Source organism: Lynx rufus, unplaced genomic scaffold (genome assembly GCF_022079265.1).
Source record: "Lynx rufus isolate CCGP_SWC_20201006 ecotype Redwood Valley unplaced genomic scaffold, mLynRuf1.p SCAF_21, whole genome shotgun sequence".
Lineage (NCBI taxonomy): Eukaryota > Metazoa > Chordata > Mammalia > Carnivora > Felidae > Lynx > Lynx rufus.
In genome coordinates, this window is record NW_025814836.1 from 8,697,351 (window position 1) to 8,722,946 (window position 25,596).

Genomic DNA, 25,596 nt, shown 5'->3' on the forward strand with positions numbered 1-25,596 from the left:
TCTGCCGCCACTCCTCCGCTCGTCGGCCCTCCCTACCTGCCGCCCCGCCTCCTCGCACCTCCTGGTGTCCCTGCTTGCAGATAGTCCCGCCCCTCTACGTCGCCCCGCCCCTCACCGTAACCCCGCCCCCAGATAGTCCTTCCCCTCCCTGTCGCCCCGCCTCGTCGTAGCTCCTATAGTCCCACCCCACGACCCGCAGAGAGCCCCGCCCCGCCTCTCCTTGTCAGCCCGCCTCTCCCCGTCGCCGCGCTCCCTCAGCTTATATATAGAACGGCCGCTGTCTCGCTCTGCCGGTCTGGGGTATTGCTACCCTCTTGGCCATAGAGGCTGCACACGGAGCGGCGTCGGTGCGGTGCAGAGCCGGCTGCCATGGCGGCCGAGGCCCTGGCTGCCGAGGCCGTGGCTTCGCGCCTGGAGCGGCAGGAGGAGGACATCCGCTGGCTGTGGGCGGAGGTCCAGCGCCTGAGGGACGAGCAGCTGAACGCTCCCGACCGCTGCCCGGTCGAGGGGCCGTGCCTGACGCAGGAGGTGGCGCAGCTCCGGGCCGAGAACCGCGACCTGCGCCACCGCCTGTCCCGCCTGCGGCTGTGCCTCGCCGAGGAGCTGAGCCAGCAGGCAAAGCTGGAGAGCGCGGCGCGGGCGGCGGCGGCGCAGGAGGAGGCCGGGCGCGCGGTTGCCGGCGCGCAGGTAACGGGGCGGCAGGGCTCGCTGGGGAAGGCGGGCGGGTGCCGCCTAGAGCCCCGGGAGGGCGGTGCCGCGGGCTGCGACGGTGTGCGGGTAGCGACGGTGTGCGGGTAGCGGTGGTCCCGCAGGAAGGATGGGTGCGGTCCCTGCGCGCTGCAGGGCCCGCCCCTCGCGGAGCGCTGCTCTGTGCACCTGCTAAGGCCTGGGAACCAGTGAGTAGCCTGGATACCCTTTGGAGCCCCGTATTTCCAGCAGTCGCCAGACTGACTTAATGGTGTGATTTCGCAGTTCTTCCAGTAAATTGTCTGTCACACATTTTCTTCAGTAGCAGAAATAACATTTTCCTTTGTTTGAAAAAAAAATGCTGGAGCGTTTAAAACTCTCTGTTCTTTCCTTGAGCAGGAAGACCAACAGTTACATATATAAACTCTTCCATTCCCTCTAATGAATGGCTGGTTCTGAGCTATTGACGACAGGTGGTTTTGTTGTTCTTTTGGTACGGTCTGTATATTTAACGTTATTATTTAACAATATTTTAATATTTTGTTTCGGTGAAGGACAAATTATCTTCGTGCAACCTAAGTTGAAGTGTTGTGTTGAAAGCTTTCTCAGACTGTTCTCAGGGGTGTTCTTGAGTTATTCACCAAGGGTAACTGTGGTGCACTGGCAACATCTTCCTAAAATAGTGCATTTAAAGTCCGGCGGCAGCTACACAACCGTTTTACAGCGACATTATCTGTTGAAAGTTTAGGGATGAAACTTTCCAGAGCCAAACATATTAAGTGTACTTAGCAAGAGTGTGTGAAAATGCACAGACAGGAAGGATGGAACCCAGAAAATGATTTGCCCGCTGAGAATTGTAGGTGGAGGTCAGGGAAGCCCAGCCTGCAACATGGGACACTTGCTGACTGCTGGCATGTGCCTCTCTTCTGCACATTCCAAATGCGTCGCTCTTTCCTGTCATTGCTGTGAGTTATTTATAATTCACCTTTATTTCTCAGCCTCCTTCTAGTCAAAGCCAAGAAAAGAGCACTAAAATGAAGGAGGAGGAAGGTGGGCCTGAGAGTGAGGTAAGCTGTTGCTATGGAAATAATGTAAAATACGACTTGTAATTTAAATATGCTTGTACGGTTAATTGCCCAAGATCTTTAATTAAAACATAATTGCTATTTTGGGCCACAGTAGTATATTTAAAACCTTGCTAGCTTTAGATGCAAGTTGTCTTAACTTTGAGATGAGCTAGACAGTCAGCTGTATTTAAGTGCTATTTTGTCTAAGTTGAGATAGCCCAGCTGTTCTTTTGTGTTAAAGAAATTAGCTACTGTATAAATCATCAAAATAGCATGTTTCCAGCATAAATACTTGGCAGGAGCTAAGGAGGAATACCTGGCCTCAGAGGGGTCAGTCTGGTTGAAATCAGACAAACAGGAAGGACAGTAGAGAACAAAGGAGTGTGGTGTATAAATAGGTGCTGAATCAGGGGACTGTGCACACACAGGTGTTAAACATGTAGTGTAGGGAGACATGCTAGTTAGACAAGGTGGGCTCTGAGCTGGACCCTGAGAGCTAAGAAGGAGGAAAGAAGTGACTGGAAGGAGACTTGGAAATGACCTGTGGTGTGCAGAGTATGGGTGAGACTTACTGGAGGTTGAACAGTTAGAACAAAGTGGGCTGTGTATGTTCACTTTCTTGTATTCTGATGACTTTCAGGTGAAAAATCAACCAAATTTCATAAAGGAAAGGTTGAAGCTTTTTGAAATATTGAAGAGAGACCATCAGCTCTTATTTGCCATTAATGACAGAAAGGGGAATACAAGCAATGTGATTACAGTGAGAGTGGCTGATGGGAAAACAGTGGAAGGGGAAGTTTGGAAAACAACACCTTATCAAGTAGCTGCTGAAATTAGGTAAACCATAATTTGGAGAAGATATTCTTTATTCAGTATTGTGCCAGCGCTTGGTAACACTGTGTTCTCAGGGGCTGTGAAAAGTGTTTTTTTTCTTACTCAGTTGAATAAATTAATGGTTTTTTTTGTTTTTGTTTTTGTTTTTGTTTTGTTTTTTGAGAGAGAGAGAGAGAGAGAGAGAGAGAGCGAGCGAGCAGGGGAGCGGCAGGGGAGACACAGAATCCTAAGTAGGCTCCAGGCTCTGAGCTGTCATGAACCACAAGTTCATGACCTGAGCTGAAGTCGGACGCTGAACCGAATGAGCCACCCAGGCACCCCATTCAGTTGAATAAATTAAATGTCATTAGTTATTTCCCTCTGGCTTCTAAAGAGGGCATTTAAATAAGTAATTGAATATCAGAATAAAACCTCTTCCTCTTTAAAATGTCCACATTTTAAAGTTCTGATAAAAATATACAGTAGAGAAAAACGTTTAATCCTTGACAGGTCCCATTACATTGACATTGGTCATCAAGATTTTTCCATGAGATTTTACAGATCTTTTGCTGGACTTGATTTCAAGTCAAGTTATTGTCTCACCAGTAAATAACCATGGGTGGTTCTTCAAACTAAGTGGGGCAGATCTTTCCAAGCCTGTTTCCTTACATCTTCTGTGGAAATGATACTTTTCCCATTTACCTAATGAGGTTGTTAAAATTAACTGAAATACTGCATATGTAAAATACTCTGAAAATTAAAGTGCCTCCAGAAATGTACAAAATGACTTATATACAGATTGAAGATGTATGTGAGGGTGTATGCACAAACCCTGGAATAAGTACTTTGACTTTCCTAGAAATTAGATACATTAGTGAAGTTATGTTATTTTGACCAATGTTAATTCCTAGCATTAAACATAATTCCATGGAAGCTAAAACTCAAAACTGCCATGTAAATCAACTTGCTATATAAAAAGCAAGTTTTTTCAACAATTGAAGTACTCAGGTTTCCTTTGAAAACTGTGGTTAAGATTGTGTGTGTGTGTGTGTGTGTGTGTGTGTGTGTGTGTGTGTTTCCCATCCTATCATATCCTGTACTCTGCAGCCCCCTCCCAACCTGTTCCCATGTTTTTCAGGCTCTCCATGAATAGATGTGCTGGGAAAATGGGCTTTGAGGCAAAATAAGTTTATGTTTCTTCATGGAGAGTCAGTTTTCATGTTAGCATATTGGAGACTGAGAAGTCCTACACTGAAGAAACCAGCTCAAACTTGGGAAACAAAGTTACTTGATTATAGAAGATGTTCTTTGTTGTAACCTTAATAATATGCAATTCTGCAGGGTACCAGTTTACAACCCCTACAATCAAGTTTCATGATAGAGGGGTTGCAAGAGTGCCCAAAAGTAAAGTTATCCCAAACTAAAAGATTAAGCAAAGCTTGTATCAGGCAAACCTGGTAAGAAGAAAGCAGTGATCATAATATTACTATCAGACCTCAGAATTTCAGGGCCAAAATCATCACATGGGATACTGGGACTTATTTCCAAAGTAGACAAACAGTATAATCTGTAATAACTATTCGTCATGAACCTTTTTGAGTTACATAATGTAGCATCAAATCAGAAATAGAAAATTATAGACACTCAGGAATGGTATACTTTTAACCTGCCTTTCTCAGTTCTGAAAAGATCATGTGTCTGAATAGTAACACTGTAAGGTAGACTTAGTGGTTGCTCACCAGTCGCTGTGGTCTATAGACAGAGATCTCTCAGACCTGTGGTCATGTTTTTGGTTCCTCAGAACCTTAATAAAAAAATGCAGAGGGGCGCCTGGGTGGCGCAGTCGGTTAAGCGTCCGACTTCAGCCAGGTCACGATCTCGCGGTCCGTGAGTTCGAGCCCCGCGTCAGGCTCTGGGCTGATGGCTCGGAGCCTGGAGCCTGTTTCCGATTCTGTGTCTCCCTCTCTCTCTGCCCCTCCCCCGTTCATGCTCTGTCTCTCTCTGTCCCAAAAATAAATAAACGTTGAAAAAAAAAATTTAAAAAAAAAATGCAGAAACATACCGTTCACATTCAATGAGTAAAATGAAATCAGTTATGAACTCAGTAAACATTAAATGACAAGGCAAAACAGAATAAAAGTTGAAAATTAGAAAGAAAATAAAAACCTCTTCAAAATAACTCCCGTGAAACAAACTAAAAACAAGCACAGAATTTTAGAAAGTACTTCTAATGAGGAAAAAATATATATCAGAAATCTGTGGAATATATCTAAAGTAGTGATCATTCCACAGAAATCTGTGGAATATATCTAAAGTAGTGATTTATAATGTTGAAGTTTTTTCTGATAAGAATAGAAAGAAACAGACTATGAGTCCAACTCAGGCAGTTAGAAAAAGAACAGTTTAACAAGGAGGGAACTCTAAAAAAGTGAATTAGAGATTAGTATTAACTGAAAAACTATCTGAATACGTAAGGGTTCAGTGAGGTGTCTGGATATAAAATAAATGAGAAATTAATAGCTTTATTAAATTATACTGCCTGTTGTCTTGGTTAACTGAGAGTTGATTGCATAGATGATTGTTCCTGCTCTGAGCAAGTGTATGCCTTTCTAAGCATAACATGTAAAGTGAAATCATTAAGGAAAAGATGGAAAGATTCAAACTGCACAAAAAATAAAACAAGAAAAATGGCTATGTGTAAAAATGACACATAAAACAGGAAATGACAGATGTGAAAAAAATGTACCATATCGAACAAATGATTGCTCTCGAAGTATTTTTCAAATTAATAGGAAAAAGAAGAAAACTTCAACAGAGGAATAGATTATCTGAGAAATGTAAACGAAATTATTATGTGTTACTGATTTGTCCAAGATTTATGAATAGCCGTTAATAGTGATACAGTCTTGGGGAAGTGACTCTGGTGTAGGGCAGATAAATAGGTCCAGTCTCTCAGACTTTTAAAGCCTTTAAAAACGTGTAAACCCTAACCCTTGGACCCAGTAATTCTATTCATAGTCATTTATCCTAAGAAAATACCCAGTAGAAAGAAATGGGCAAAAGACAGTTCATAGTAGTTGATGAAAGAATTCTTTTCAGAATATGGTCCCCAAATCACCAGCACTAGCACCATCTGGGAACTTAGAAGAGCAAATTCTTGGGGCCCTGCTCCACGCCTCTTGAATTAACTAGCAATCTGTATGTTTATGAGCCCCTCCAGGAGTCTCTGATGAAGTCCAAGTTTGCGCACCCCTGAGTTAGGCTAAACTGCTGTGGCAAGAGACTCCCAACGACCATGGCTTAAATGAGGTAGACATCACATTCTCTCACTTGACAGTCCAGAGATGACCAGCCCAGGCTGGTGGAGGACGTCTCTGGGCCATGCAGTCCTTGGTGGACCTGGGTTCCTTCTGTCTTGTTGCCTGCCATTCCCTAGGCAGGGTTTGTCCACGGGGAGGGGTGGAAGCTGAGTTCATGGACCCACGGACTCTCCTGCAGGGGGTGGTGGGCGGGGAGGAGCAGCTGAAGAACAATGATGCTTTGAGACCCAGACCCCTCAATGGCGCACTTTCATTTCCACTTAACATCCTATTGGCTCACATTTAGTCACATGGCCACCCCTGGCTGTAAGAGAGAATGGAAATGTAGCTCCTGCCTGCCAGCCGCATGTCCAGCTATAAAGCCTTCTCGCCATGGAAGAGAGGAAGCATGGTTTAGGGGACCACATGTGCCACAGTGTGCCCCTCTGACATCCAGAGATCTGTGAGACCCTCTTTTCATCATCCCACATGCTCAGTCCCTCCCCAGGTGAGACAACTCTGGGTCCCATCAGCTGAAAGCGCAGGACGTCCAAGTGAGTTGCAGAACACGCCCGTCTGGCTGGTTCCTTACACTCTGGCAGCAAATACACTACTTGACAAGGCTGCCCATCCCGCACGTATACACAGTGGTGGGGTACTCACAAGGCCATCACAGGGAAGCGTGTTTGGAGGAAAAGAAGGAATAACACAGACAGCAATGTACGGAAGGCATCAGGTCCTGCTGGCAGGGACTGTGAGGCCCACAGCCTGGCTACGGGTAGTGCCAGATCAGCCCACCCGGCCACCCCTTGTTTTCTGCGAGCAGCCCGCTTGTCCACTGCCCTCCAAGGGCCCTGATTTTGCTCTGTGGGAAGGTCTTAGTTGTCCCTCATCCTCATTAGTCACACTGGGGGGCTCAGAGCTCCTCTGAGGAGCCAACAGTCACAGGTGTTTGTAAGCTGGGCTTGTCACTGGGCAGCACAGTTGTCTACAGCGTGGTAGACTTCCAGTCAGTTTGCTTCTAATCAGTTCCAAGAGAAGTAATCTCCGAGAGTAATCCACGAGAAGTAATCCACAAGAAGGAATTCTTCTAGACGGAGACTTCTCATGCTTTTGTTCCTTGGTTTTTGTGCTTGACTCTTTCCTCTCTCTCCCTCAATTTAATGGACTGAGGTCCTAGGAAACAACAGGCTGTGGGAGGGCAGCACCCCTTAATCCATGTGGTTGGCCTGGCCCCTCTTGTCTGTCTTGATGTGTGGCTTTTGAGAGGGGTTTTAAGTGCCAGTCCCTCCTGCTGTTTGGGACAAAAGACTGTTTTTCTAATCTTGCACAGCCCCGCATTTCTGGACTCTTAATCAGTTTGAATTACAGGCCACAGGCACAGCCTCTTGGCGGAGGCCTGTCCCTTCCATCTCTGCCTGTGAACGGGACAGTCCTCACTGGAGCCTATCTCGGTCTGGTGGTGTTTACAAAAACTGCAATAGCTACCCAGTGTTTACCAACCTTCTGCCTTTTTGTAACTGCTGCTTTATATGCTCCAGGCATTGTAAGCACATGAGTTTGCCTGCAGGTTGTATCAAATATTTTATCAAATATCTACCAATATTTATATTTTTCAAATATCAGATTATCTGCTGAGCCAGTGCCGTGTGTTTTGTTCTTGTTACTTCCAAGTTCTTACTTTTTTTTTTAATTAAACTTAAAAATTTTTGAGCTTATTTGTTTTGAGAGAGACCTCTGTCTTATGCTCTCTAGTGAGCACAAGTGGGGTAGGGGCACAGAGAGAGAGGGGTACAGTTTCTGGAGCGGGCTCCATGCTGATAGCAGAGAACCCGATGAGGGGCTCAAACTCACGAACTGTGAGATCATGACCTGAGCCAAAGTCAGATGCTTAACAGACTGAGCCACCCAGGTGCCCCTTTACTTTTTTTGTATTAGTTAAGATAGAAGCTAGGCTGCTGCAACAGCTTCAGTGGCTTAAATATGATCAAAGTCTGTCTCAGGTAGGTAGGTAGCAACCTGGAGGTGCGGGGTCCAGCTTGACAGGGCAGCAATTCTCCATAAGTCATTTGGGGACCAGAATTCCTTATGTTTGGTTGCTGGACCATCTTTATGTACAACGTTGCACTAGTGTGCATGGTCCAGGGAACCCCACCAGCGTGCTGTAGTCCGCAGAAGACGGGGAGAGGGTGGAAGAGGGCTCTCCGCTGACTTAAGGCTGAGATACGGAAGTGCTACGGGCCACTTCTGCTGGTACCCATTGCTTCCAAACTTCCAGGGGAACCTGGAAAACTGTACCAGAAGGAGGGAATGGATTTGAAGAATCCTTAGCAGCCCATCACAGCCAGTAAAAATGAAATAAAATTCTACTTCCTTAATAACAATATCTAACATTTATTAAGTTTGTATTATGAGAGTGCACCTTATTTAATCCTTAGAATAAATGTATGAGGAAGGTTGTATAAATTCCCATTTTACAGATGAGAAACTGAAGCTTAGAATAAAGTGCCCAGTGTTCAAGTCCAGGTTGGTCTAACATGAGAGCAGGTGCTCTTAACCACAGCACTGTACTGCTGCTCAAGTTGCTCACAGAAAGGCAAGTTAAAACATTATATTGTAAAGATGACACAGTTTAGTAGTACCTGACATTGTGAGGGCACAGAGAAAAGGTATTCTTGTGCCTTTCCTGGGAGGAAAATTTGGCAGTATATTCCAGCAAGGTCATTAAAGTGCATTGCTCTTGACCCAGCAGTTTTACTTGACCAATTTTTCCTGGGAAAAAATAATTGGGAACTAAGATGTGTGTTCAAGAATGTCCGCTGCAGTGTTATTTGTCATTGGCAAAGCAAAACAAAACAAAACATTCCTGCCAAGAAATGACCAAAGTGCCCAGCCATGGAGGGTCCATTAATCAATTCTTGATTCTGCTGCCGCTATCAATCAGCATGATTTTCAAGTCTGTCTACCATCCAGGAAAATGTGTGACTTACTAAGTTTAAAAAGTACATTACCAAGTAACATATACAGAATGGTACTATTATGATTTTTATATTGGTGTATGTATTTACCTAAAAACGTGGAAGGACGGGGGCACCTGGGTGGCTCAGTCAGTTGACAACCGAGTTCGGCTCAGGTCATGATCTCATGGTTTGTGAGTTCAAGCCCCATGTCGGGCTCTGTGCTGACAACTCAGAGCCTGGAGCCTGCTTCAGATTCTGTGTCTCCCTCTCTCTCTGCCCCTCCCCTACTCATGCTCTGTCTCTCTCTGTCTCAGAAATAAATAAACATTAAAAAAAATTTTAAAAAAACGTGGAAGGATGTACAGAAAAATGTTAACAGTAATTTCTGGGTGGTGGGATTGAAGGTGATATGTTTTTCTTTGCTTTTCTGTGCTTTCCAGGTTTCTTAATGTGTTATTTTTGTCAATAATTTTCAAAAAACTGTAAGTGTGTGTGTGTGTGTGTGTGTAACAGAGAGAGAGAGAGAGAGAGAGAGAGAGAGAGAGAAGAAGGAGGAAGAGGAGGAGGAGGAGGAAGAGGAGAAGGAGGAGGGGTAGATGTATAAAAAGACTAGAAAGACATGTACCAAAATGTTAGGATCATTTATTTCAGGGTGGTGTGATTTAAATGTGATTTTTGTTTTATTCTTTGTCTTTTCTCTGTTTTCCAAGTTCTTTTTTTTTTCTACAGTGAATGTGTACTATTTTTTTATTTAAAATAAATGTTACAAAATTTGAAAAACCTGTTCTTTTAGTTTACATTTGTACTTTCTATTCACTCAAAAAAAAGCCCTAAAAATTATTTTAATTTTTGTTTTAACAAATCATTGCAGCATGTGATAAGGTTAACTCTCACATGACTCTTCTTTTACCAGTCAGGAACTGGCTGAAAGCGCAGTGGTAGCCAAAGTCAATGGTGAATTATGGGACTTGGACCGTCCATTGGAAGGGGATTCCACTCTAGAGCTGCTTATGTTTGATAATGAGGAAGCCCAAGCTGTAAGTATTTAAAAAGAATCAACTAAACTTTGGATATTGTGAACTATATTATGTACAAAGACACACATTGAAGTCAAGAATGATGAGTTTTATAACCTTCTAGAACTTAAAATTTCTGTATTGGTGTTTAGTAAGTATTTAGTGAATTTTTGTGGAATGAATACATACAAATATATATCAGCTTTTAAAGTAGCCCTTATTTATCATTTCTGAAGATAGTTGTGTCCTTATGCTATAATGCTTTAATTATAAAATCAATGTACATTTGACATGAATTTTTAATAGATTCTTAGAAATGGGTCTACTTTGTAATATAATATGTGCAGGAGAATTGGGAAAAGTTATCAAAGCTTAGATATCTTTTTATTTATTTTTTTAAGTTTATTTATTTTGAGAGAGAAAGAGAGAGAGAGAGAGGAGGACAAAGCGGGCTCTGTGCTGACAGCAGAAAGCCCTATGTGGGGCTCAAACTCATGAACCATGAGATCATGACCTGAGCCAAAGAGCCACCCAGGCACCCCTTAGATATCCTTTAAATACTTATTAATGTAATATTCTATAAAATAGATACCACATTTCATGTAGGTCTCTGATATACATTGTTACCTTAGCTTTGCAATTTCTCTTCAGGCAGTGTCCATTATCTGCCTAAAACCTAACCTAAGCTTAGCTTAGGTTCTATTAATCGTGACACTTGATTTCTTGATTTGTTAATCCAAACTTATAAGAACCATACTATAATTACTTTCCTGTTTAAAATATGCAAAGCATAACAATTAAGTAGCTAAATAATACAGTATTAATGAAATCATGTTGAAAGTGATTCAGAAAGGGGCGCCTGGGTGGCGTAGTCGGTTAAGCGTCCGACTTCAGCCAGGTCACGATCTCGCGGTCCGTGAGTTCGAGCCCCGCGTCAGGCTCTGGGCTGATGGCTCAGAGCCTGGAGCCTGTTTCCGATTCTGTGTCTCCCTCTCTCTCTGACCCTCCCCCGTTCATGCTCTGTCTCTCTCTGTCCCCAAAAAAATAAATAAACGTTGAAAAAAATTAAAAAAAAAAAAAAAAGAAAGTGATTCAGAAAGAGCAATTTTTAGGAGAAACACAAAACATATATGTATTATTTAGTTTTTCTTACTAGTTGTTAACAACTGTCGCCTAGCATCATCCCAGATATCATCCCTAGACTTTACAATTGTATATATTCCCTTAGTCACCTGACCAGCATCTACAGTGCTGGACGCATGTGCCAGACCCTGTAGGGCTGCAGTGGACAGAACATGCAGACTCCTGTTTCAAAGAGTTTACCTCTAGTAGGAGGAGGTATTAAACAAGAAAACAACCAATGAGAGGTTTTCAGATAGTGTCAGTTTCTGGAGAAAGTCAAATAGGGGCTGGAACCAAGGGCAGCCATGATAGTTGATGGGGCAGTTAGTTTTGATCCTCAACTGAAGGCCCAAATCTTACCCGAAAGCCTTGTGCTTGCCTACACTGGCTGGCTCTTGGTTTGTCTGCAGGTGTTGCTCCTATGACTCTTTTTTAATAGCTGGCTATTGAACTTTTTCAATGTGTCAGGCATTGGGGTGTTTGGGGAATGGGAGAACTACCAAATTTAATGTTCCATGGAGGTGTTGGTATCTTTGGAGTCCTTTCCTCCTGGCATTCAGTAACATCATAAAAAAAGAAACATTCTTTATCATGGGAAATCTTTCTAGAGTGCCTAACCAGTGTTTGCTTGCCATGCTCGTAACATGGTATCTGACATCAGATTATAGGGCTTTCATAAATATCTGTGGTTGTTGATGAAAATGATAATAGTAATAAACATTTACCAGAGCCAAGCACTGGCCTGGCCCATTATGCACACATGTATTATCTCCTTGAGTCCCAAGTTACCCTAGCACACAGGTACTGTTTTAATCCCCGTTTTACAGATGAAGCAACCAGTATCAAAATAGTTAAGTAACATTTCTAAGCTCTTGATGCTTCTTTTCATGTAACTTAGTAACAAATATTTTTTGTTGTTGTTGTTCCTGGAATTTACTTTCCTGTTACTGTGAATATACTAAGATATTGAACATAAACTAATTTATAATATTTAATACATATCCATGAAAAAGAAACCCTATAGGAAAACAAATTTTGAAAACTCAGATCTAAAACAATGATAAATTGGAGTGCCTGGGTGGGTGACTTAGTCAGTTAAGGGTCCAACTCTTGATTTCGGCTCAGGTCATGATCACAGTGTTCGTGAGATCGAGCCCCACGGTGGGCTCCACATCAAAAGCACAGAGTCTGCTTGGGATTCTCACTCCCTCTCTTTCTGCCCTTCTCCTGCTCATATGCACACCCCCCACCCCCTACCGCCCCCAACACACAATCTCTCTTTAAATAAATAAACTTAAAAAGTGATAATGATTTTTTAAAGGTTTTTTTTGCTCTATGGAAACATTCAAGACACCTTTCTATTTTAAAAGGTGATTTTATTTATAAGACTATTTTAGTGCATAAATGTAACATACAGAAGAAATACTCTCCACCTTCTAGATAAATTCATGTAGAAAATGACAGGAAGAATATCCACATAAAGCTGACAAACATGCACAACAGAAACAAGGGGAATTTTATAAAGTGACACAGCTTGCAGGTTTAAAATATATCTCATGATATTTCCTTTTGTAAGCCTAACATCTGGTAAAAGAATATACATAGATATATATTCTACTTTAAATCTTTGGTGAAACCCCGGGGGAAATCAGTGATGTGCTGCGGTGATCTCAGGCTTAAGCAAATGTAGGGCACTTTATTTAGAGGTGAACAAAACAAGCAGATTTATGTAGGAACTGAAGCTGCTAGCTCTGTGCTTGTAGTCCATTCAGTGGTCTCTTCCAGTACATCATGGCGTGAGTCAGGCTTCACCCCCAATTTCAGTGGCTGCTGCCCCCTGCATCCTGTGTATTATCTCAGCAGTGATGACAGTTAACCACACTCTTCTTTTAAGATTCTTTACGGCACCAGTGTTTTTCTGGCTTTATTCCCACCATTGGATCTTTCTCAGTCTTCTTTGCTGGCGTTTTCTTCATCTTTCTCCAGAGCGAAGAATTCCTCAGTGCTCAGTCATAGTACCCTCTGTCTTTATGCTCCTGTTCTAAGCTGTCCTGTCTGCTAACTGTCCGCTGTCAGTTCTTCTGTCTGTAGCTAGACAGGCCTCAGTCTTGTGTACATTACCACCCATGTAATATCCCCATCCAGATATCATACAGGAATCTGTAGTATGTCCACGGTGACAACTCTTGATTCTAGCCCCAGAACTTACTCCTTCCCTGTCTGCCCATCTCAGGGCACAACTCCACCACATACCCAGTTACTCAACCTAGAATCTTGGAGGTTGTATGTGATTGCTACCTGTTCCCTCAACTCCAAGTCTCTAATTGGTAAGCCATTACTGTCCTAACATATCTGGACTCTGTCCACTTCTGCTGCCATTACCGAGATTCAACAATGGTGTTATTATAGTACTGCCCAAGAAAATGTCCACCTGCTGTTCCATTCCCCTGAAATCCATTCCTGCTACCAAACGATGTTTTAAAATGTAAATTGAATAATTTCTTTTCTGCCTAAAACCCTTCAGTGCATCTCATTGCATTTGGAATAAAACCCAGATTCCCCCAGAAGGCCTGCAGGGTTACTGGCCCTTTCTTACCTCTGCAACTTTTCTCAAGTTACTTTATCCCTTATGTGTTAGCCACACAGGCCTTCCTGACTCCCTGTGAATGCAGAGCCTTCTCTGTTATTTATCATTACAGTGCTCTGTTCATCTCCTTTTACATCCTCTTCTTCTCTCGTGATTATGCACTTACTGGTTTGTTTCTGCCTGTCTCCCTCACAATGTGCGGTAAACTGCATGAGGCCAGTGACTCGTTTCTTACACTGTTGTATCCTCCGCACCCAACACAGTGTTTGGCTCAACAAACATCTAGGTGCAGACAGCGCGCCAAAGAAGACACTTGGGTTCCTGTTGGCAGTTAGCCTACCCCCCTGGCGCCATCCAAAGCAAAGGTCTGTGCCCAGGACGGAGGCTCTGGGGCGGTTTGTGGATCATATCCCTGCTTAATGCTATGGGTTGGGATTGCACATAGCCTGCTCAGAAGACTCCCTGTGCTTTGACTTATTTGTCAAACAGCTTTCTAATTATAAGGTTTTTTTTATTTAATAAGGGAAAGAAAGGGCTGCCAGGGGACTCCATTGTCTTGCTTTTCTGGTACCTCTATGTATCTAGTGACTTCAGTTAGTTTTAGTTTATCCATAAACCTTTGATTCCTTAGGAATTCAAAACCAAACTTTCTGAACTTGTAGATGTGATGACCAGCCCTTGGACTATGAATTTACTCATGTGTGTCCTCCTGCCCAGGGGTCTCAGGCAACCAGCAGGCATTCCCAGGCTATACTTTTCTCCCCCCAAAAAGTCATTCTGTCAAAAGCATGTGGAGACTGCTGTGGAGACAGAAAACTACTTCGGCCCTCTGCGTTCAGCTTAGCTGCTTCCTCTGGAGAAAAAGAAAGGAAATCAGTGTCTGTCACGCCTGGCTTCCCTCCACTCTGGGCTGAATTGGGCTTGCATGCTGCTGCTTCCCCCTCAGTGGTCCAAGCCATGGTTGAGGCTGTCACATCTTCTCTGCAAGTTAAGATGTGCAGAAGGAAATGGTGTAGGAGCAGCTCAGAGCAGCAGTTTCACGCTAGAACCAAGCATATGGCTCTGGTATAATTGCAAAGCACTCAGAAAATGTTCTCTTCTCAGTGGGCATTGAAGATTTTCTTTTCAAATTGATGTCTTTTTCTTTGTAATGTTTATTTATTTTTGAGAGAGAGAGAGAGAGAGAGAGAGAGAGAGAGAGAGAGAACGAGCAGGAGAGGGGCAGAGAGAGAGGGAGACACAGAATCTGAAGCAGGCTCCAGGCTCCAAGCTATCAGCACAGAGCCCGATGCGGGACTCAAACTCACGAACTACAAGATCATGACTTGAGCTGAGGTTGGACACGTAACAAACTGAGCCACCCAGGCACCCCAGAGTTACTCTATGTCTTGATGTTTATCCCCTTAAAGTGTATGCACTTGCTTACTTATGTTACTGGACTAATAATTTTCCATGACATGATTTTGATTGCCTCTGCCCTCTGTGTTTCATGCCCTGCAGGTGTACTGGCACTCCAGTGCTCATATTCTTGGGGAAGCCATGGAGCTTTACTATGGGGGCCACTTGTGCTATGGTCCACCCATTGAAAATGGATTTTATTATGACATGTTCATTGAAGACAGGTAATACCACTGAATATTCACTTCCGGAGGCATGTGTTTACAGTCCGTTGTTTTATGATGGTTATGTATTATTTTACTGAATGTGTGTGTTATATAACATGGCTGTAGATTGGCTATGTTTGAAAATTAATTTTTTATGAGTTAAGATTCCAGAGCAACGTCTCCAACTTTCTTTTCCTCAGAAGGAAGTGACAGAGTATCTATCTAATCCGGGACTTGCTACATCATAGTAGTAAATTAAGACCAGAATCACAGATTTAATCCTTAGAGAGCAGTGGGTGCAGTTCTGCTCCATGATAACCGAGGGCGCTATCTGCCTCAGCCAGACATCTCACACAGATAAATACCAGGCAGAGTGGTGCACAGAGGCCTCACATTCGAGGGTTCTGTGCCCAACCCCAGCCCACCTCCTTCCCTGTACTCCCCATAGTCCTTAAGGACAAGCTGCTAAAACTGAAACCTGAGGGTCCTTCCAATTCCTGTTCCTCACTGTCACCCCACACTATCCAGTCATTCCATCCGGGTCTTCCTGTTCTATCTCCTCAATAGTTCTCTGGTCCTCCCTTCCTCCCTTCCTCCTCTGTTACTTCTGCCTCAGTTTAGACCCACAGCATCTCTTGCTGGATGACTATGGTACATTCTGTCCTTACCTGTCCCTTCCCCCCACCCCGACTGCTTAAATGGTCTCCCTAACTGAGCATCCGACTCTGTAGCTCCTACGTACAGGCTTGTCCAGCTTTATCTCCTGTTACCACCACCACCCAGAGAGTCATTCAACAAGAGTTTTTGACTGCTTCTTATGTGCTCTGTGCTTGGTGCTGGTGATTCATAAGTGAGCAGATCAGTCTGTCCCTGTGGAGCTAACAGTCTAGCTAGCTTAGACAAAAGCAAACAGCCCTCTGCTGTCAGGTGGTGATGAGTGGTGTGAAGGAAAATAAACCAGCTGTGGGGAGGTGTGTGCCATGACAGTGGTCATGAACGGGGGAAGTGATGTTGAAGTGGGGACCAGGATGGAGGGAGCAAGTTCTGAGGCAGTTGTGTGTGGGGGTGTATTTTGGGACATTTGGGGGAAATGTTCTAGGCCTCTGGGACCTCCCTGGTGTGGGCCTACGCCTGGCTTGTTTGAGGAAAGGTAAGGAAGGCCGTGTGCATGGAGGGGAATGAGGGCAAACCAGGGAGTGGCTAAAAGAGGTCAGTTGATGGCTCACAGTGGGCCATTCCCTGTGAGTGCCAGACTGGACTCAGCAGTTCACGCTCACAGATCTTTCTCCCAACCTAGATTCAACAGTAAGCGAGGGCCGGGATGTGTGAGCACTTAAAACAGCCTTTTTTTTTTTTTAAGTTTATTTATTTATTTTGAGAGAGCAAGCAAGCAGGGAGGGGCAGACAGAGAGGAAGAGAGAGAGAGAACCCCAAGCAGGCTCCACACTATCAGTGCAGACCCAACATAGGGCTTGAACCCACAAACCATGAGATCATGACCTGAGCCGAAACCAGGAATCAGATGCTTAACCGACTGAACCACCCAGGCACCCCTACTATAGCTCTTTCGAACAAAAAATGTAGATGTGTGATGTGTAAGGTAGACCACATAGAAGAACAGGCCTTAAAGGAGCTTACACTCTAACCAGAGAGTATTTTAACAGGGTTTTCAAATTGCACACTTCATCGCAGAGAAGATTTGTAGGCAAATCACTTCATCTGTCGGTGCCTCCGTTTTCCTGCTTGAGAAGTAAGATTATCGGCCCTGCATATGAATGTATGACTTTCTGAAGTCCGGGTGCAATAAGGCACAAATTCCTCAGTTAATGATGAGCGTCCACAAAAAGGAACATACATGCGTGATGTCTGAGAAATCTGTGTTGACTATCACTTACTCTTCTTTTTAGAGCCGTGTCCAGCACAGAACTGTCGGCCCTGGAGAACATATGTAAGACTATCATAAAAGAAAAGCAACCCTTTGAAAGACTGGAAGTCAGCAAGGAAGTGCTCCTCGAAATGTTTGAGGTAATTTCAGGAAACTCTTTGGAATAAGTAAACCTTTTGCCAGGAATAGTAAAAACAATTAATCAACATAGACAGCTTTTTTTTTTTTTTTAAACAAATAATTGGATGTTGCTTGCCACATTGTTCCAGGTTGGCAACCTGTTGTGAGGTTGTCACTAGTCGCTCAATGTGATATTTCCCTACTTTTTCCAGAACATTAAAAAAAATTTTTTTAAATATTTATTTACCTTTGAGATAGAGAGCAGAGGCAGAGTGTGAGCGGGGAGGGGCAGAGAGAAAGGGACACAGAGAATCTGAAGCAGGCTCCAGGCTCTGAGCTGTCAACACATAGCCCAACATGGGGCTCGAACTCGTGAAAAGCAGGATCATGACCTGAGCAGAAGTCAGATGCTTAACCAACTGAGCCACCCAGGTTCCCCATTTCCTCAACATTTTAATGCCAATATATGTAGGTAAATGACCAGGGGAATAGTTTTCATATATGTGTTTATAAATCTGATTCATTCTGAGTATTGTTAATATCCTGACTACTAAATTCAACAATACTTCTGTTTTTTCTTTATGCTGTTTTGACCAATGTACGTAAACGTAAATAAATTTAAGAATGCTTAAATTTAGGGGCGCCTGGGTGGCTCAGTTGGTTAAGGGTCCGACGTCAGCTCAGATCATGATCTCACAGTCCATGAGTTCGAGCCCTGCGTTAGGCTCTGTGCTGACAGCTCAGAGCCTAGAGCCTGCTTTGGATTCTGTGTCTCCCTCTCTCTCTGCCCCTCCCCCGCTCATGATCTGTCTCTCTCTGTCTCAAAAATAAATAAAAACATTAAAAAAGAATACTTAAATTTATGTTTTAAATCATATCAGAGAAAGCACATAATTTGAACACACGATATTGTTAATTTTGTGAGCTTGAAATAAAAAGATAGATTTGGGCTTGGTAAAGTCGCAGCTACTCTTTTTGTGTGTGTGTGTGGTAAAATACCCAAAAGGGAAAAAAAAAATTTTATGCTGACCATTTTTTTTTAAGTTTATATATTTATTTTGAGAGAGAAAGAGATGGAATCCTAAGCAGACTCCATGCTGTCAGCTCAGAGCCCGACACAGGGCTCGAATTCCCAAACCATGAGATCATGACCTGAGCCAAAACCAAGAGTCGGACGCTTAACTGACCAAGTTCCTATTACGTCAATCATTTTTAAGTGTATAGTTCTGTAGCATTTGGCGCATTCATATTGGGCAAGCATCACCACCATCCGTCTCCAGAGCTTTTTTATCTTCTCCAACTGGAACCCCACACCTAGTAAACACTGATTCCCTGTTCCCACTTCCCCTTTTTCTGTCTCTATGAATTTGATGACTCTAAGAACCATATAAGTGGAATAATACAATACTTGTCCTTTGTGACCTCCTTTATTTTACCAGTGTAATGTGCTCAAGGTTTGTCCATCTTGTAGCAGGTCTCAGAATTTCCTTCCTTCTTAAGGCTGAATAATACTTCATGGTGTGTATAGACTGCATTTTGTTTATTCATTCATCTGTGGACGGACACTTGAGTTGTTTCCACCTTTTGACAATTGTGAAAAGTGTTGCTGTGAATGTGGGTGTACAAATATCTGATCGAGTCCCTGCTTCTAATTCTTTTGGGTGTATCTCCAGAAGTTGCATTGCTGGATTATATGGAAATTGTCAGTTTTGTCAACTGCCATACTGTTTGCCACAGCAGCTGTTAGCATTTTACATTCCCATCAGCAGTGCACGAGCATTCCAGCTGCTCCATATCCTTGCCAACACTTGTAGTTTTCTGTTTTCTTGGTAATAGTCATCCTAATGGGTGTGAGATGGCATCTCATTGTGCTTTTGGTTTGCATTTCTCTAGTGACTAGTGATATTAAGCATCTTTCCATATACTTATTGGCCATTTGTATATCCAATTGGAAGAAAAGTCTATCCCATTCCTTTGCCCAATTTTTAATTGGGTTGTTTGTTTTTTGGTGTTGAGTTGTAGGAATTCTTTACATACTCTGGATATTAATCCTTTATTGGATATGTGATTTGCAGTTATTTTCTCCTCTTCGTGGGTTGCCTTTTTGCATCTCCTCTTAAGAATTAAACTCAATCTTGGGGCGCCTGGGTGGCGCAGTCGATTAAGCGTCTGACTTCAGCCAGGTCACGATCTCGCGGTCCGTGAGTTCGAGCCCCGCGTCAGGCTCTGGGCTGATGGCTCAGAGCCTGGAGCCTGTTTCTGATTCTGTGTCTCCTTCTCTCTATGACCCTCCCCCGTTCATGCTCTGTCTCTCTCTGTCCCAAAAATAAATAAACGTTGAAAAAAAAATTTAAAAAAAAGAATTAAACTCAATCTGGGGCGCCTGGGTGGCGCAGTCGGTTAAGCGTCCGACTTCAGCCAGGTCACGATCTCGCGGTCCGTGAGTTCGAGCCCCGCATCGGGCTCTGGGGTGATGGCTCAGAGCCTGGAGCCTGTTTCCGATTCTGTGTCTCCCTCTCTCTCTGCCCCTCCCCCGTTCATGCTCTGTCTCTCTCTGTCCCAAAAATAAATAAACGTTGAAAAAAAAAAAAGAATTAAACTCAATCAGACAAGGGAAGTTGCTGTCGCCACGGTCAGAGTCTCTGCCACTGCCGTCTGGAACAGCCGGACCCTCCGCCTCGCCTCCCGCGCCATGCTGTCGGAGAAGACCTTCAAGCAGCGCCGCACCTTTGAACAAAGAGTAGATGTCCGACTTATCCGAGAGCAGCATCCTACGAAAATCCCAGTGATCACAGAACGATACAAGGGTGAGAAGCAACTTCCTGTACTGGACAAAACCAAGTTCCTTGTACCTGATCACGTCAACATGAGTGAGCTCATCAAGATCATTAGGAGGCGCTTACAGCTCAACGCTAATCAGGAGTTCTTCCTGTTAGTCAATGGACACAGCATGGTGAGTGTGTCCACTCCGATTTCTGAAGTGTATGAACGTGAGAAGGATGAAGATGGATTCCTGCATATGGTATATGCCTCTCAGGAGACATTTGGAATCAAAGTGTCTGTGTAAGACTAGAAAAATGCATCTGTTCTAGAATTTTTTTAAGCCCTTACCAAGGAAAAAAAACGGACCTAACCAACTGAGATTGATCCATTCATCCAATCACAGACCATCAAAATCAGTAGTGTTCCTGCCTAGGAGTTGTAGGAAGTTGTTTTGTGCTGCAGGCAGAAAAATGGATCTACACGTGAGCACATTCAGCTTTGGAAAAACCATTATTTAACCTAGGCTGTTTTGTTTTCAAATTTAGAAGTTTAAAAATAAAATACTTTGCATTCTAAGTTGCCGATAAAATAGAACTTCATGTTATTCTAAGGCTCTTTCCCAATGAGGAACTTGCAACATAAGCATTCAGAGAGAAATTCTTTTCCAGGTTCACAGAACCGGCCAACTTTTTGTAGAAGAGTTTCCACTCAACTAGAGAACTCTCTTTAAGAGGATCTTGGAAAGCATAAGTTGTCAGGAATAGCCCCCTTCCCACCCGCCCACATTGGCCATAATAGTGGGCAAAAAGCAGGAAAAATTGAGGTGGATAAAACTCTGAACTGCTGCTCAAGGTTCTCGATTCCTAGTTTAGTGTGCCCCGAGTCCACACCTGTGCAGTGCCATTGCGGGGGGGAGTTTCATTAGCTTCTCTAGACAGTAAAGCACCACTGCTCAATAAGAACCTTGAATAACTTAACATTTTGGTCTAGTTTCTCAAAAGGCCCAGGGAAGAAAAACGTGATGTTTCTTCTGGTTTGCATATTCTCTGAGAGGTCAAACTGCCATCTGCTTTGGTAGAGAAACAAGCTGTTCAAGCAGTTTTGTTCCTTAGGTCAGTGGTAGAAACTACAGAACACGGAAAGTAAACCATTAAAATTCAGATACACTCCCTCATAAAAAAAAAAAAAAAAAGAATTAAACTCAATAAAAAAAAAACACCTCAAAGTTTGTGAAGAAAAATAATTTTGTTTGAACATAAAAGTATGAGACAGTTCAATCATACATATCTATTTTTTTTCTCCCAACAACTACCTTCCTCAAGTAGTTATTTAATATAAAGTACCTGTCTCCAAGGCAATAGTGATGAAAGCAGGAAAGAAAAGTGTCTTCTGAGTTTTTAATGTAACAATATGATCATTTATTGTAAACTTAGTTTTTGTTTATGTAAATGAAAAATGCAGCTGTGTCCTCAGAATTTTATTTATTTCATGTAGTTCAAATTGCAATCTTCTAACCTAAATGTGAGACCCGAAACCAATAAAATCTAGAAAACACAGGCAATATCTTCTTTGACATTGGCGGTAGCAACTTCTTTCTAGAGATGTCTCCTGAGGCAAGAGAAATAAGGGCAAAAATAAACTATAGGGATTCTATCAAAATAAAAAGCTTTTGCACAGCAAAGGAAGCAATCAGTAAAACTAAAAAGCATCCTATGGAATGGGAGAAGATATTTGCAAATGACATATCCAATAAAGGGTTAGTATCTAAAATATATGAAGAACTTATAAAATTCAACACCCCAAAAATGAATAATCCAATTAAAAAATGGGCAGAAGACATGACATTTTTCCCAAAGAAGACATACTGATGGCCAACAGACAGATGAAAAGAGGCACAACATCATTTATCATCAGGGAAATGCAAGTCAAAACCACCATGAGATATCACCTCTCACCTGTCAGAATGGATAAAATCAACAGCACAAGAAACAATAGGTGTTGGTGGAGAAAGGGGAACCCTCTTGCACTGTTGGTAGGAATGCAAACTGGTGCAGCCTCTCTGAAGGACAATATGGAGGTTCCTCAAAAAATTAAAAATAGAATTACTGTATGATCCAGCAATCGCATTACTAGGTATTTACCCAAAGAATACAAAAATACTAATTCAAAGGGATACCTACACTCCGATGTTTGTAGCAACATTATCTACCATAGCCAAATTATGGAAACAGCCCAAGTGTCCATTGACTGATGAATGAATAAAGAAAAGGTGGTATATGTATATATATATATATATATATATATATATATATATATATATATACACACACACACGCACACACACACACACACACACAATGGAATATTATCCAGCCATAAAAAATAATGAAATCTTGCCATTGAAGACGTGGATGGAGCTAGAGAGTACTAAGCTAAGAGAAATAAGTCAGAGAAAGACAAATACCATATGATTTCACTCATATGTAGAATTTAAGAAACAAAACAAAGGAGCAAAAGGGAGGGGGGAAGAAGGAGCAAGACAAACTCTTTAAAAAAATTTTTTTAACATTCATTTTTTTTTCTTTTTTATTTATTTATTTTTTTTATATATAAAATTTATTGACAAATTGGTTTCCATACAACACCCAGTGCTCATCCCAAAAGGTGCCCTCCTCAATACCCATCACCCACCCGCCCCTCCCTCCCACCCCCCATCAACCCTCGGTTTGTTCTCAGTTTTTAACAGTCTCTTATGCTTTGGCTCTCTCCCACTCTAACGTCCTTTTTTTTTTTTTTTCCTTCCCCTCCCCCATGGGTTCCTGTTAAGTTTCTCAGGGTCCACATAAGAGTGAAACCATATGGTATCTTTAACATTCATTTTTGAGAGTGAGAGAGACAGAGCATGAGTGGGGGAGGGGCAGAGAGAGAGGGGGGACACAGAATCTGAAGCCGGCTCCAGGCTCTGAGCTGTCAGCACAGGGCCCAACACAGGGCTTGAACTCATGGACCGCGAGATCATGACCTGAGCCAAAGTTGGACGCTCAACCAACTGAGCCACCCAGGTGCCCCAAGAAACAAACTCTTAACTGTAGAGAACAAGCTGATGATTACCAGAGGTAGGTGGGGGTGGGGATGGGTTAAATAGGTGATGGGGATTAAGAAGGGCACTGTGATGAGTACCTGATATATGGAAGTCATGAATTACACTATATTGTACACCTGAAATTAGTATTACACTGTATATTAACTAACTGGAATTTAAATAAAAACTTTAAAAAGTACACTCTAAAAATGAGATGAAAAAAATTGGAATCTTCTAGAACAGTGCTGTTCAATAAAAATATAATGTGATTCACAAATCTGAGCCATGGATATAATCTTTTACTGGTGGCCACATTTTACAAGTAAAAGAATGGCAAAATTAATTTTTATAATACCGTATTTAACCCATTATATCAAAAATATCACTGTATCATGTAACCAACATAAAAATAGTTACTAAACTATTGTACATTCTTTCACGGCACGTCTCTGAAATCCAATGTGTTTTGCACTTACACACATCTCATTTCAGACTGGTTCCATTGCAAGTGTTCAATAGCCACACGGGCTTGTGGCTCCTGTTTTGGACAGTACAGCTCTAAGCTATGAGCTCTTGGTATTCCTGGGGTCTCAGCACTAGAACATAGTAGACACCCATTCAGTGTTTGTTGAAAAAAAATAAGTTTTTTTCCTAAAAAAAAAAATTTTTTTCCTACTTAAGCATTTTACGTAATAACATAATAATATGTAAATATGTTTTTCTTTATAGTACAATAAATTTAAATGCCGCATCCTGAATGAGAAGGTTAACACTCCAACTACGACAGTTTACAGGTAAAGTGTGTGTAGATTGTATTTATTTATTTATTTATTTATTTTGAATTTTTAAAAATGTTTATTTTTGAGAGAGAGAGAGACAAAGTGCAAGCATAGGAGGGGCAGAAAGAGAGGGGGACACAGAATCTGAAGCAGGGTCCAGGCTCTGAGCTGTCAGCTCAGAGACTGATGCGGGGCTCAAACTCAGGAACCATGAGATCATGACCTGAGGTTAACTGACTGAGCCACCCAGGCGCCCCAAAGTGTGTGTAAATTTTAAGTGGTGCTCAGTGGTAAACTTTAAGGCATTAGCAGTAGAAGCAGTTGGTCCTTGGGTGGGTGGTCTATTTGTCAATTTGCATAGTTGGTATACTGTGTTAGCTAGAGACTCCAAAATGTTATCAGCAAAAGGAAATTATTATGTCTTCATTTGTGTTTATCAGTCTGCTGCTGAAACCTGAATTTCATTTTCCAGATGTTAGCTGTAACAGCATCTTTCCCCATGTGGGTGAGATTGTGTTTGCCCAGTGCTTTACATTTCAAGGGGAGTGTTTAGGAATGGAATTTTGTTTCATCCTCACATTCTTATTAATGTGGCAATGGGAGCTGTTAGGGACCATCCCATCATGCAGTGATTTCCTGCCTCCTACTATATATACTCCCCGTTTCCTGGAGTCCAAAGGTGTTAGCTTTCATGCGTTAGCAGGATGTTCATGATAAAACACAAAGACAGTGTTAGGAACCGAAGGCAAATCAAGTGATAGGAAGAGGCAAGTGAAATCAATATCACCACAACTCAGTTCTGTTTGTTTAACATCTGGAGCCCCTATTTTATTCGTGTGGTTTTAAAGCTGCCTTGTAGGTAATTGCTGTTCCCCATTTCTGTGTGTTCTGGATGTCTGGCTGATGCTATGACCTTCATGGTCCAATCTTAGGAGATCTGGTATCAGAAAAACCCTCCACAAAGCATTTGCTTTCCATGGTCACATAGTTACAGGTCTGTAGTTTCATTGTACTGTAAGGGAAGTCATCTCCCCTTTAAGCAAAGATGTGCTCAGTGCATTTCTTACATTATAATATGAGCTCGTTGCCATTTGACATTGAAGTGGGATACCATGCTTGCCTCATCTTTGCTATTCTCCAGTGACCTGATAAGGTTTTATTGGTTATTACTTATAATTCAAATAAATGTTACTATATGCATTTTGAAGTTTAATACATGAAGAGATAGAAAAGACATGCGAAGTTTTAAAATTCAGGCTCCTAATACTTGAGCTCTTGTGGCTATTTTTTGAACCTTCCTTAGGTCAATATTGACACTTCTTATTCTGTCAATTTAATTTTTAGAAAATGAATTGTATTTTCTTCTACAGGGTTATTTTAAGATGAGCGTATTGAAGTCTTCCATGCTAATTAGGCATTCCTTCCACACCTGTGAGCTTTGATTTACCACTCCCATCTTGGACAGAGAACTATAAAGCCTGGCCATTCAAATAAATGACATTTTCATATTTAAAGCATATTTATCCACTTTGGTGAATAAACCAGCCTCTTTCTGTATTCATCGTAATTTTTAACTCTTTAACCAGTGAACTTTAAAATATTTAAAATTGGTTGGAATAGTTAAGGAAGAACTTTCTTTACTAAATTTTCCTTAAATTAGTTGATGTTAAGTACCTTCCCTCTGACCAGTGTCATTAGTATTTTAATTTTTTAAGTGTCTCTGTGCTTGAAAAAAAGTCTGTGCTTATTAAGGTTTGGGGGTCCTTCTTGGTTAGAGGTGCAAGTGAATCCCCAGCAACCGCACCATGTGGT

At 42.2% G+C, this 25,596-nt stretch overlaps 2 protein-coding genes across 2 annotated transcripts in view; both read left to right on the top strand.

Moving 5' to 3' along the window:
- Positions 1-334: 334 nt before the first annotated feature.
- TARS3 (threonyl-tRNA synthetase 3) overlaps positions 335-25,596 on the top strand; it is a 63,805-nt gene continuing 38,543 nt past the window's right edge. Inside the window, exons 1-7 of the mRNA XM_047086767.1 lie at positions 335-687; positions 1,686-1,754; positions 2,395-2,591; positions 9,740-9,863; positions 15,052-15,173; positions 17,063-17,180; positions 23,735-23,799. Coding sequence (XP_046942723.1) covers positions 370-687; positions 1,686-1,754; positions 2,395-2,591; positions 9,740-9,863; positions 15,052-15,173; positions 17,063-17,180; positions 23,735-23,799 — 1,013 coding nt within the window. The 5' untranslated portion in view covers positions 335-369. The remainder of the gene's footprint in view (positions 688-1,685; positions 1,755-2,394; positions 2,592-9,739; positions 9,864-15,051; positions 15,174-17,062; positions 17,181-23,734; positions 23,800-25,596) is intronic.
- Positions 19,815-20,499, top strand: LOC124517357 (microtubule-associated proteins 1A/1B light chain 3B-like). The gene has a single exon (XM_047086768.1). The coding sequence runs from the start codon at positions 19,853-19,855 to the stop codon at positions 20,225-20,227; it is 375 nt and encodes a 124-aa protein (XP_046942724.1). The 5' UTR covers positions 19,815-19,852; the 3' UTR covers positions 20,228-20,499.

What these genes read in the sequence shown, in the direction of transcription:
- LOC124517357 (XM_047086768.1), top strand. Translation starts at nt 19,853, where the DNA reads ATGCTGTCGGAGAAGACCTTCAAGCAGCGCCGCACCTTTGAACAAAGA.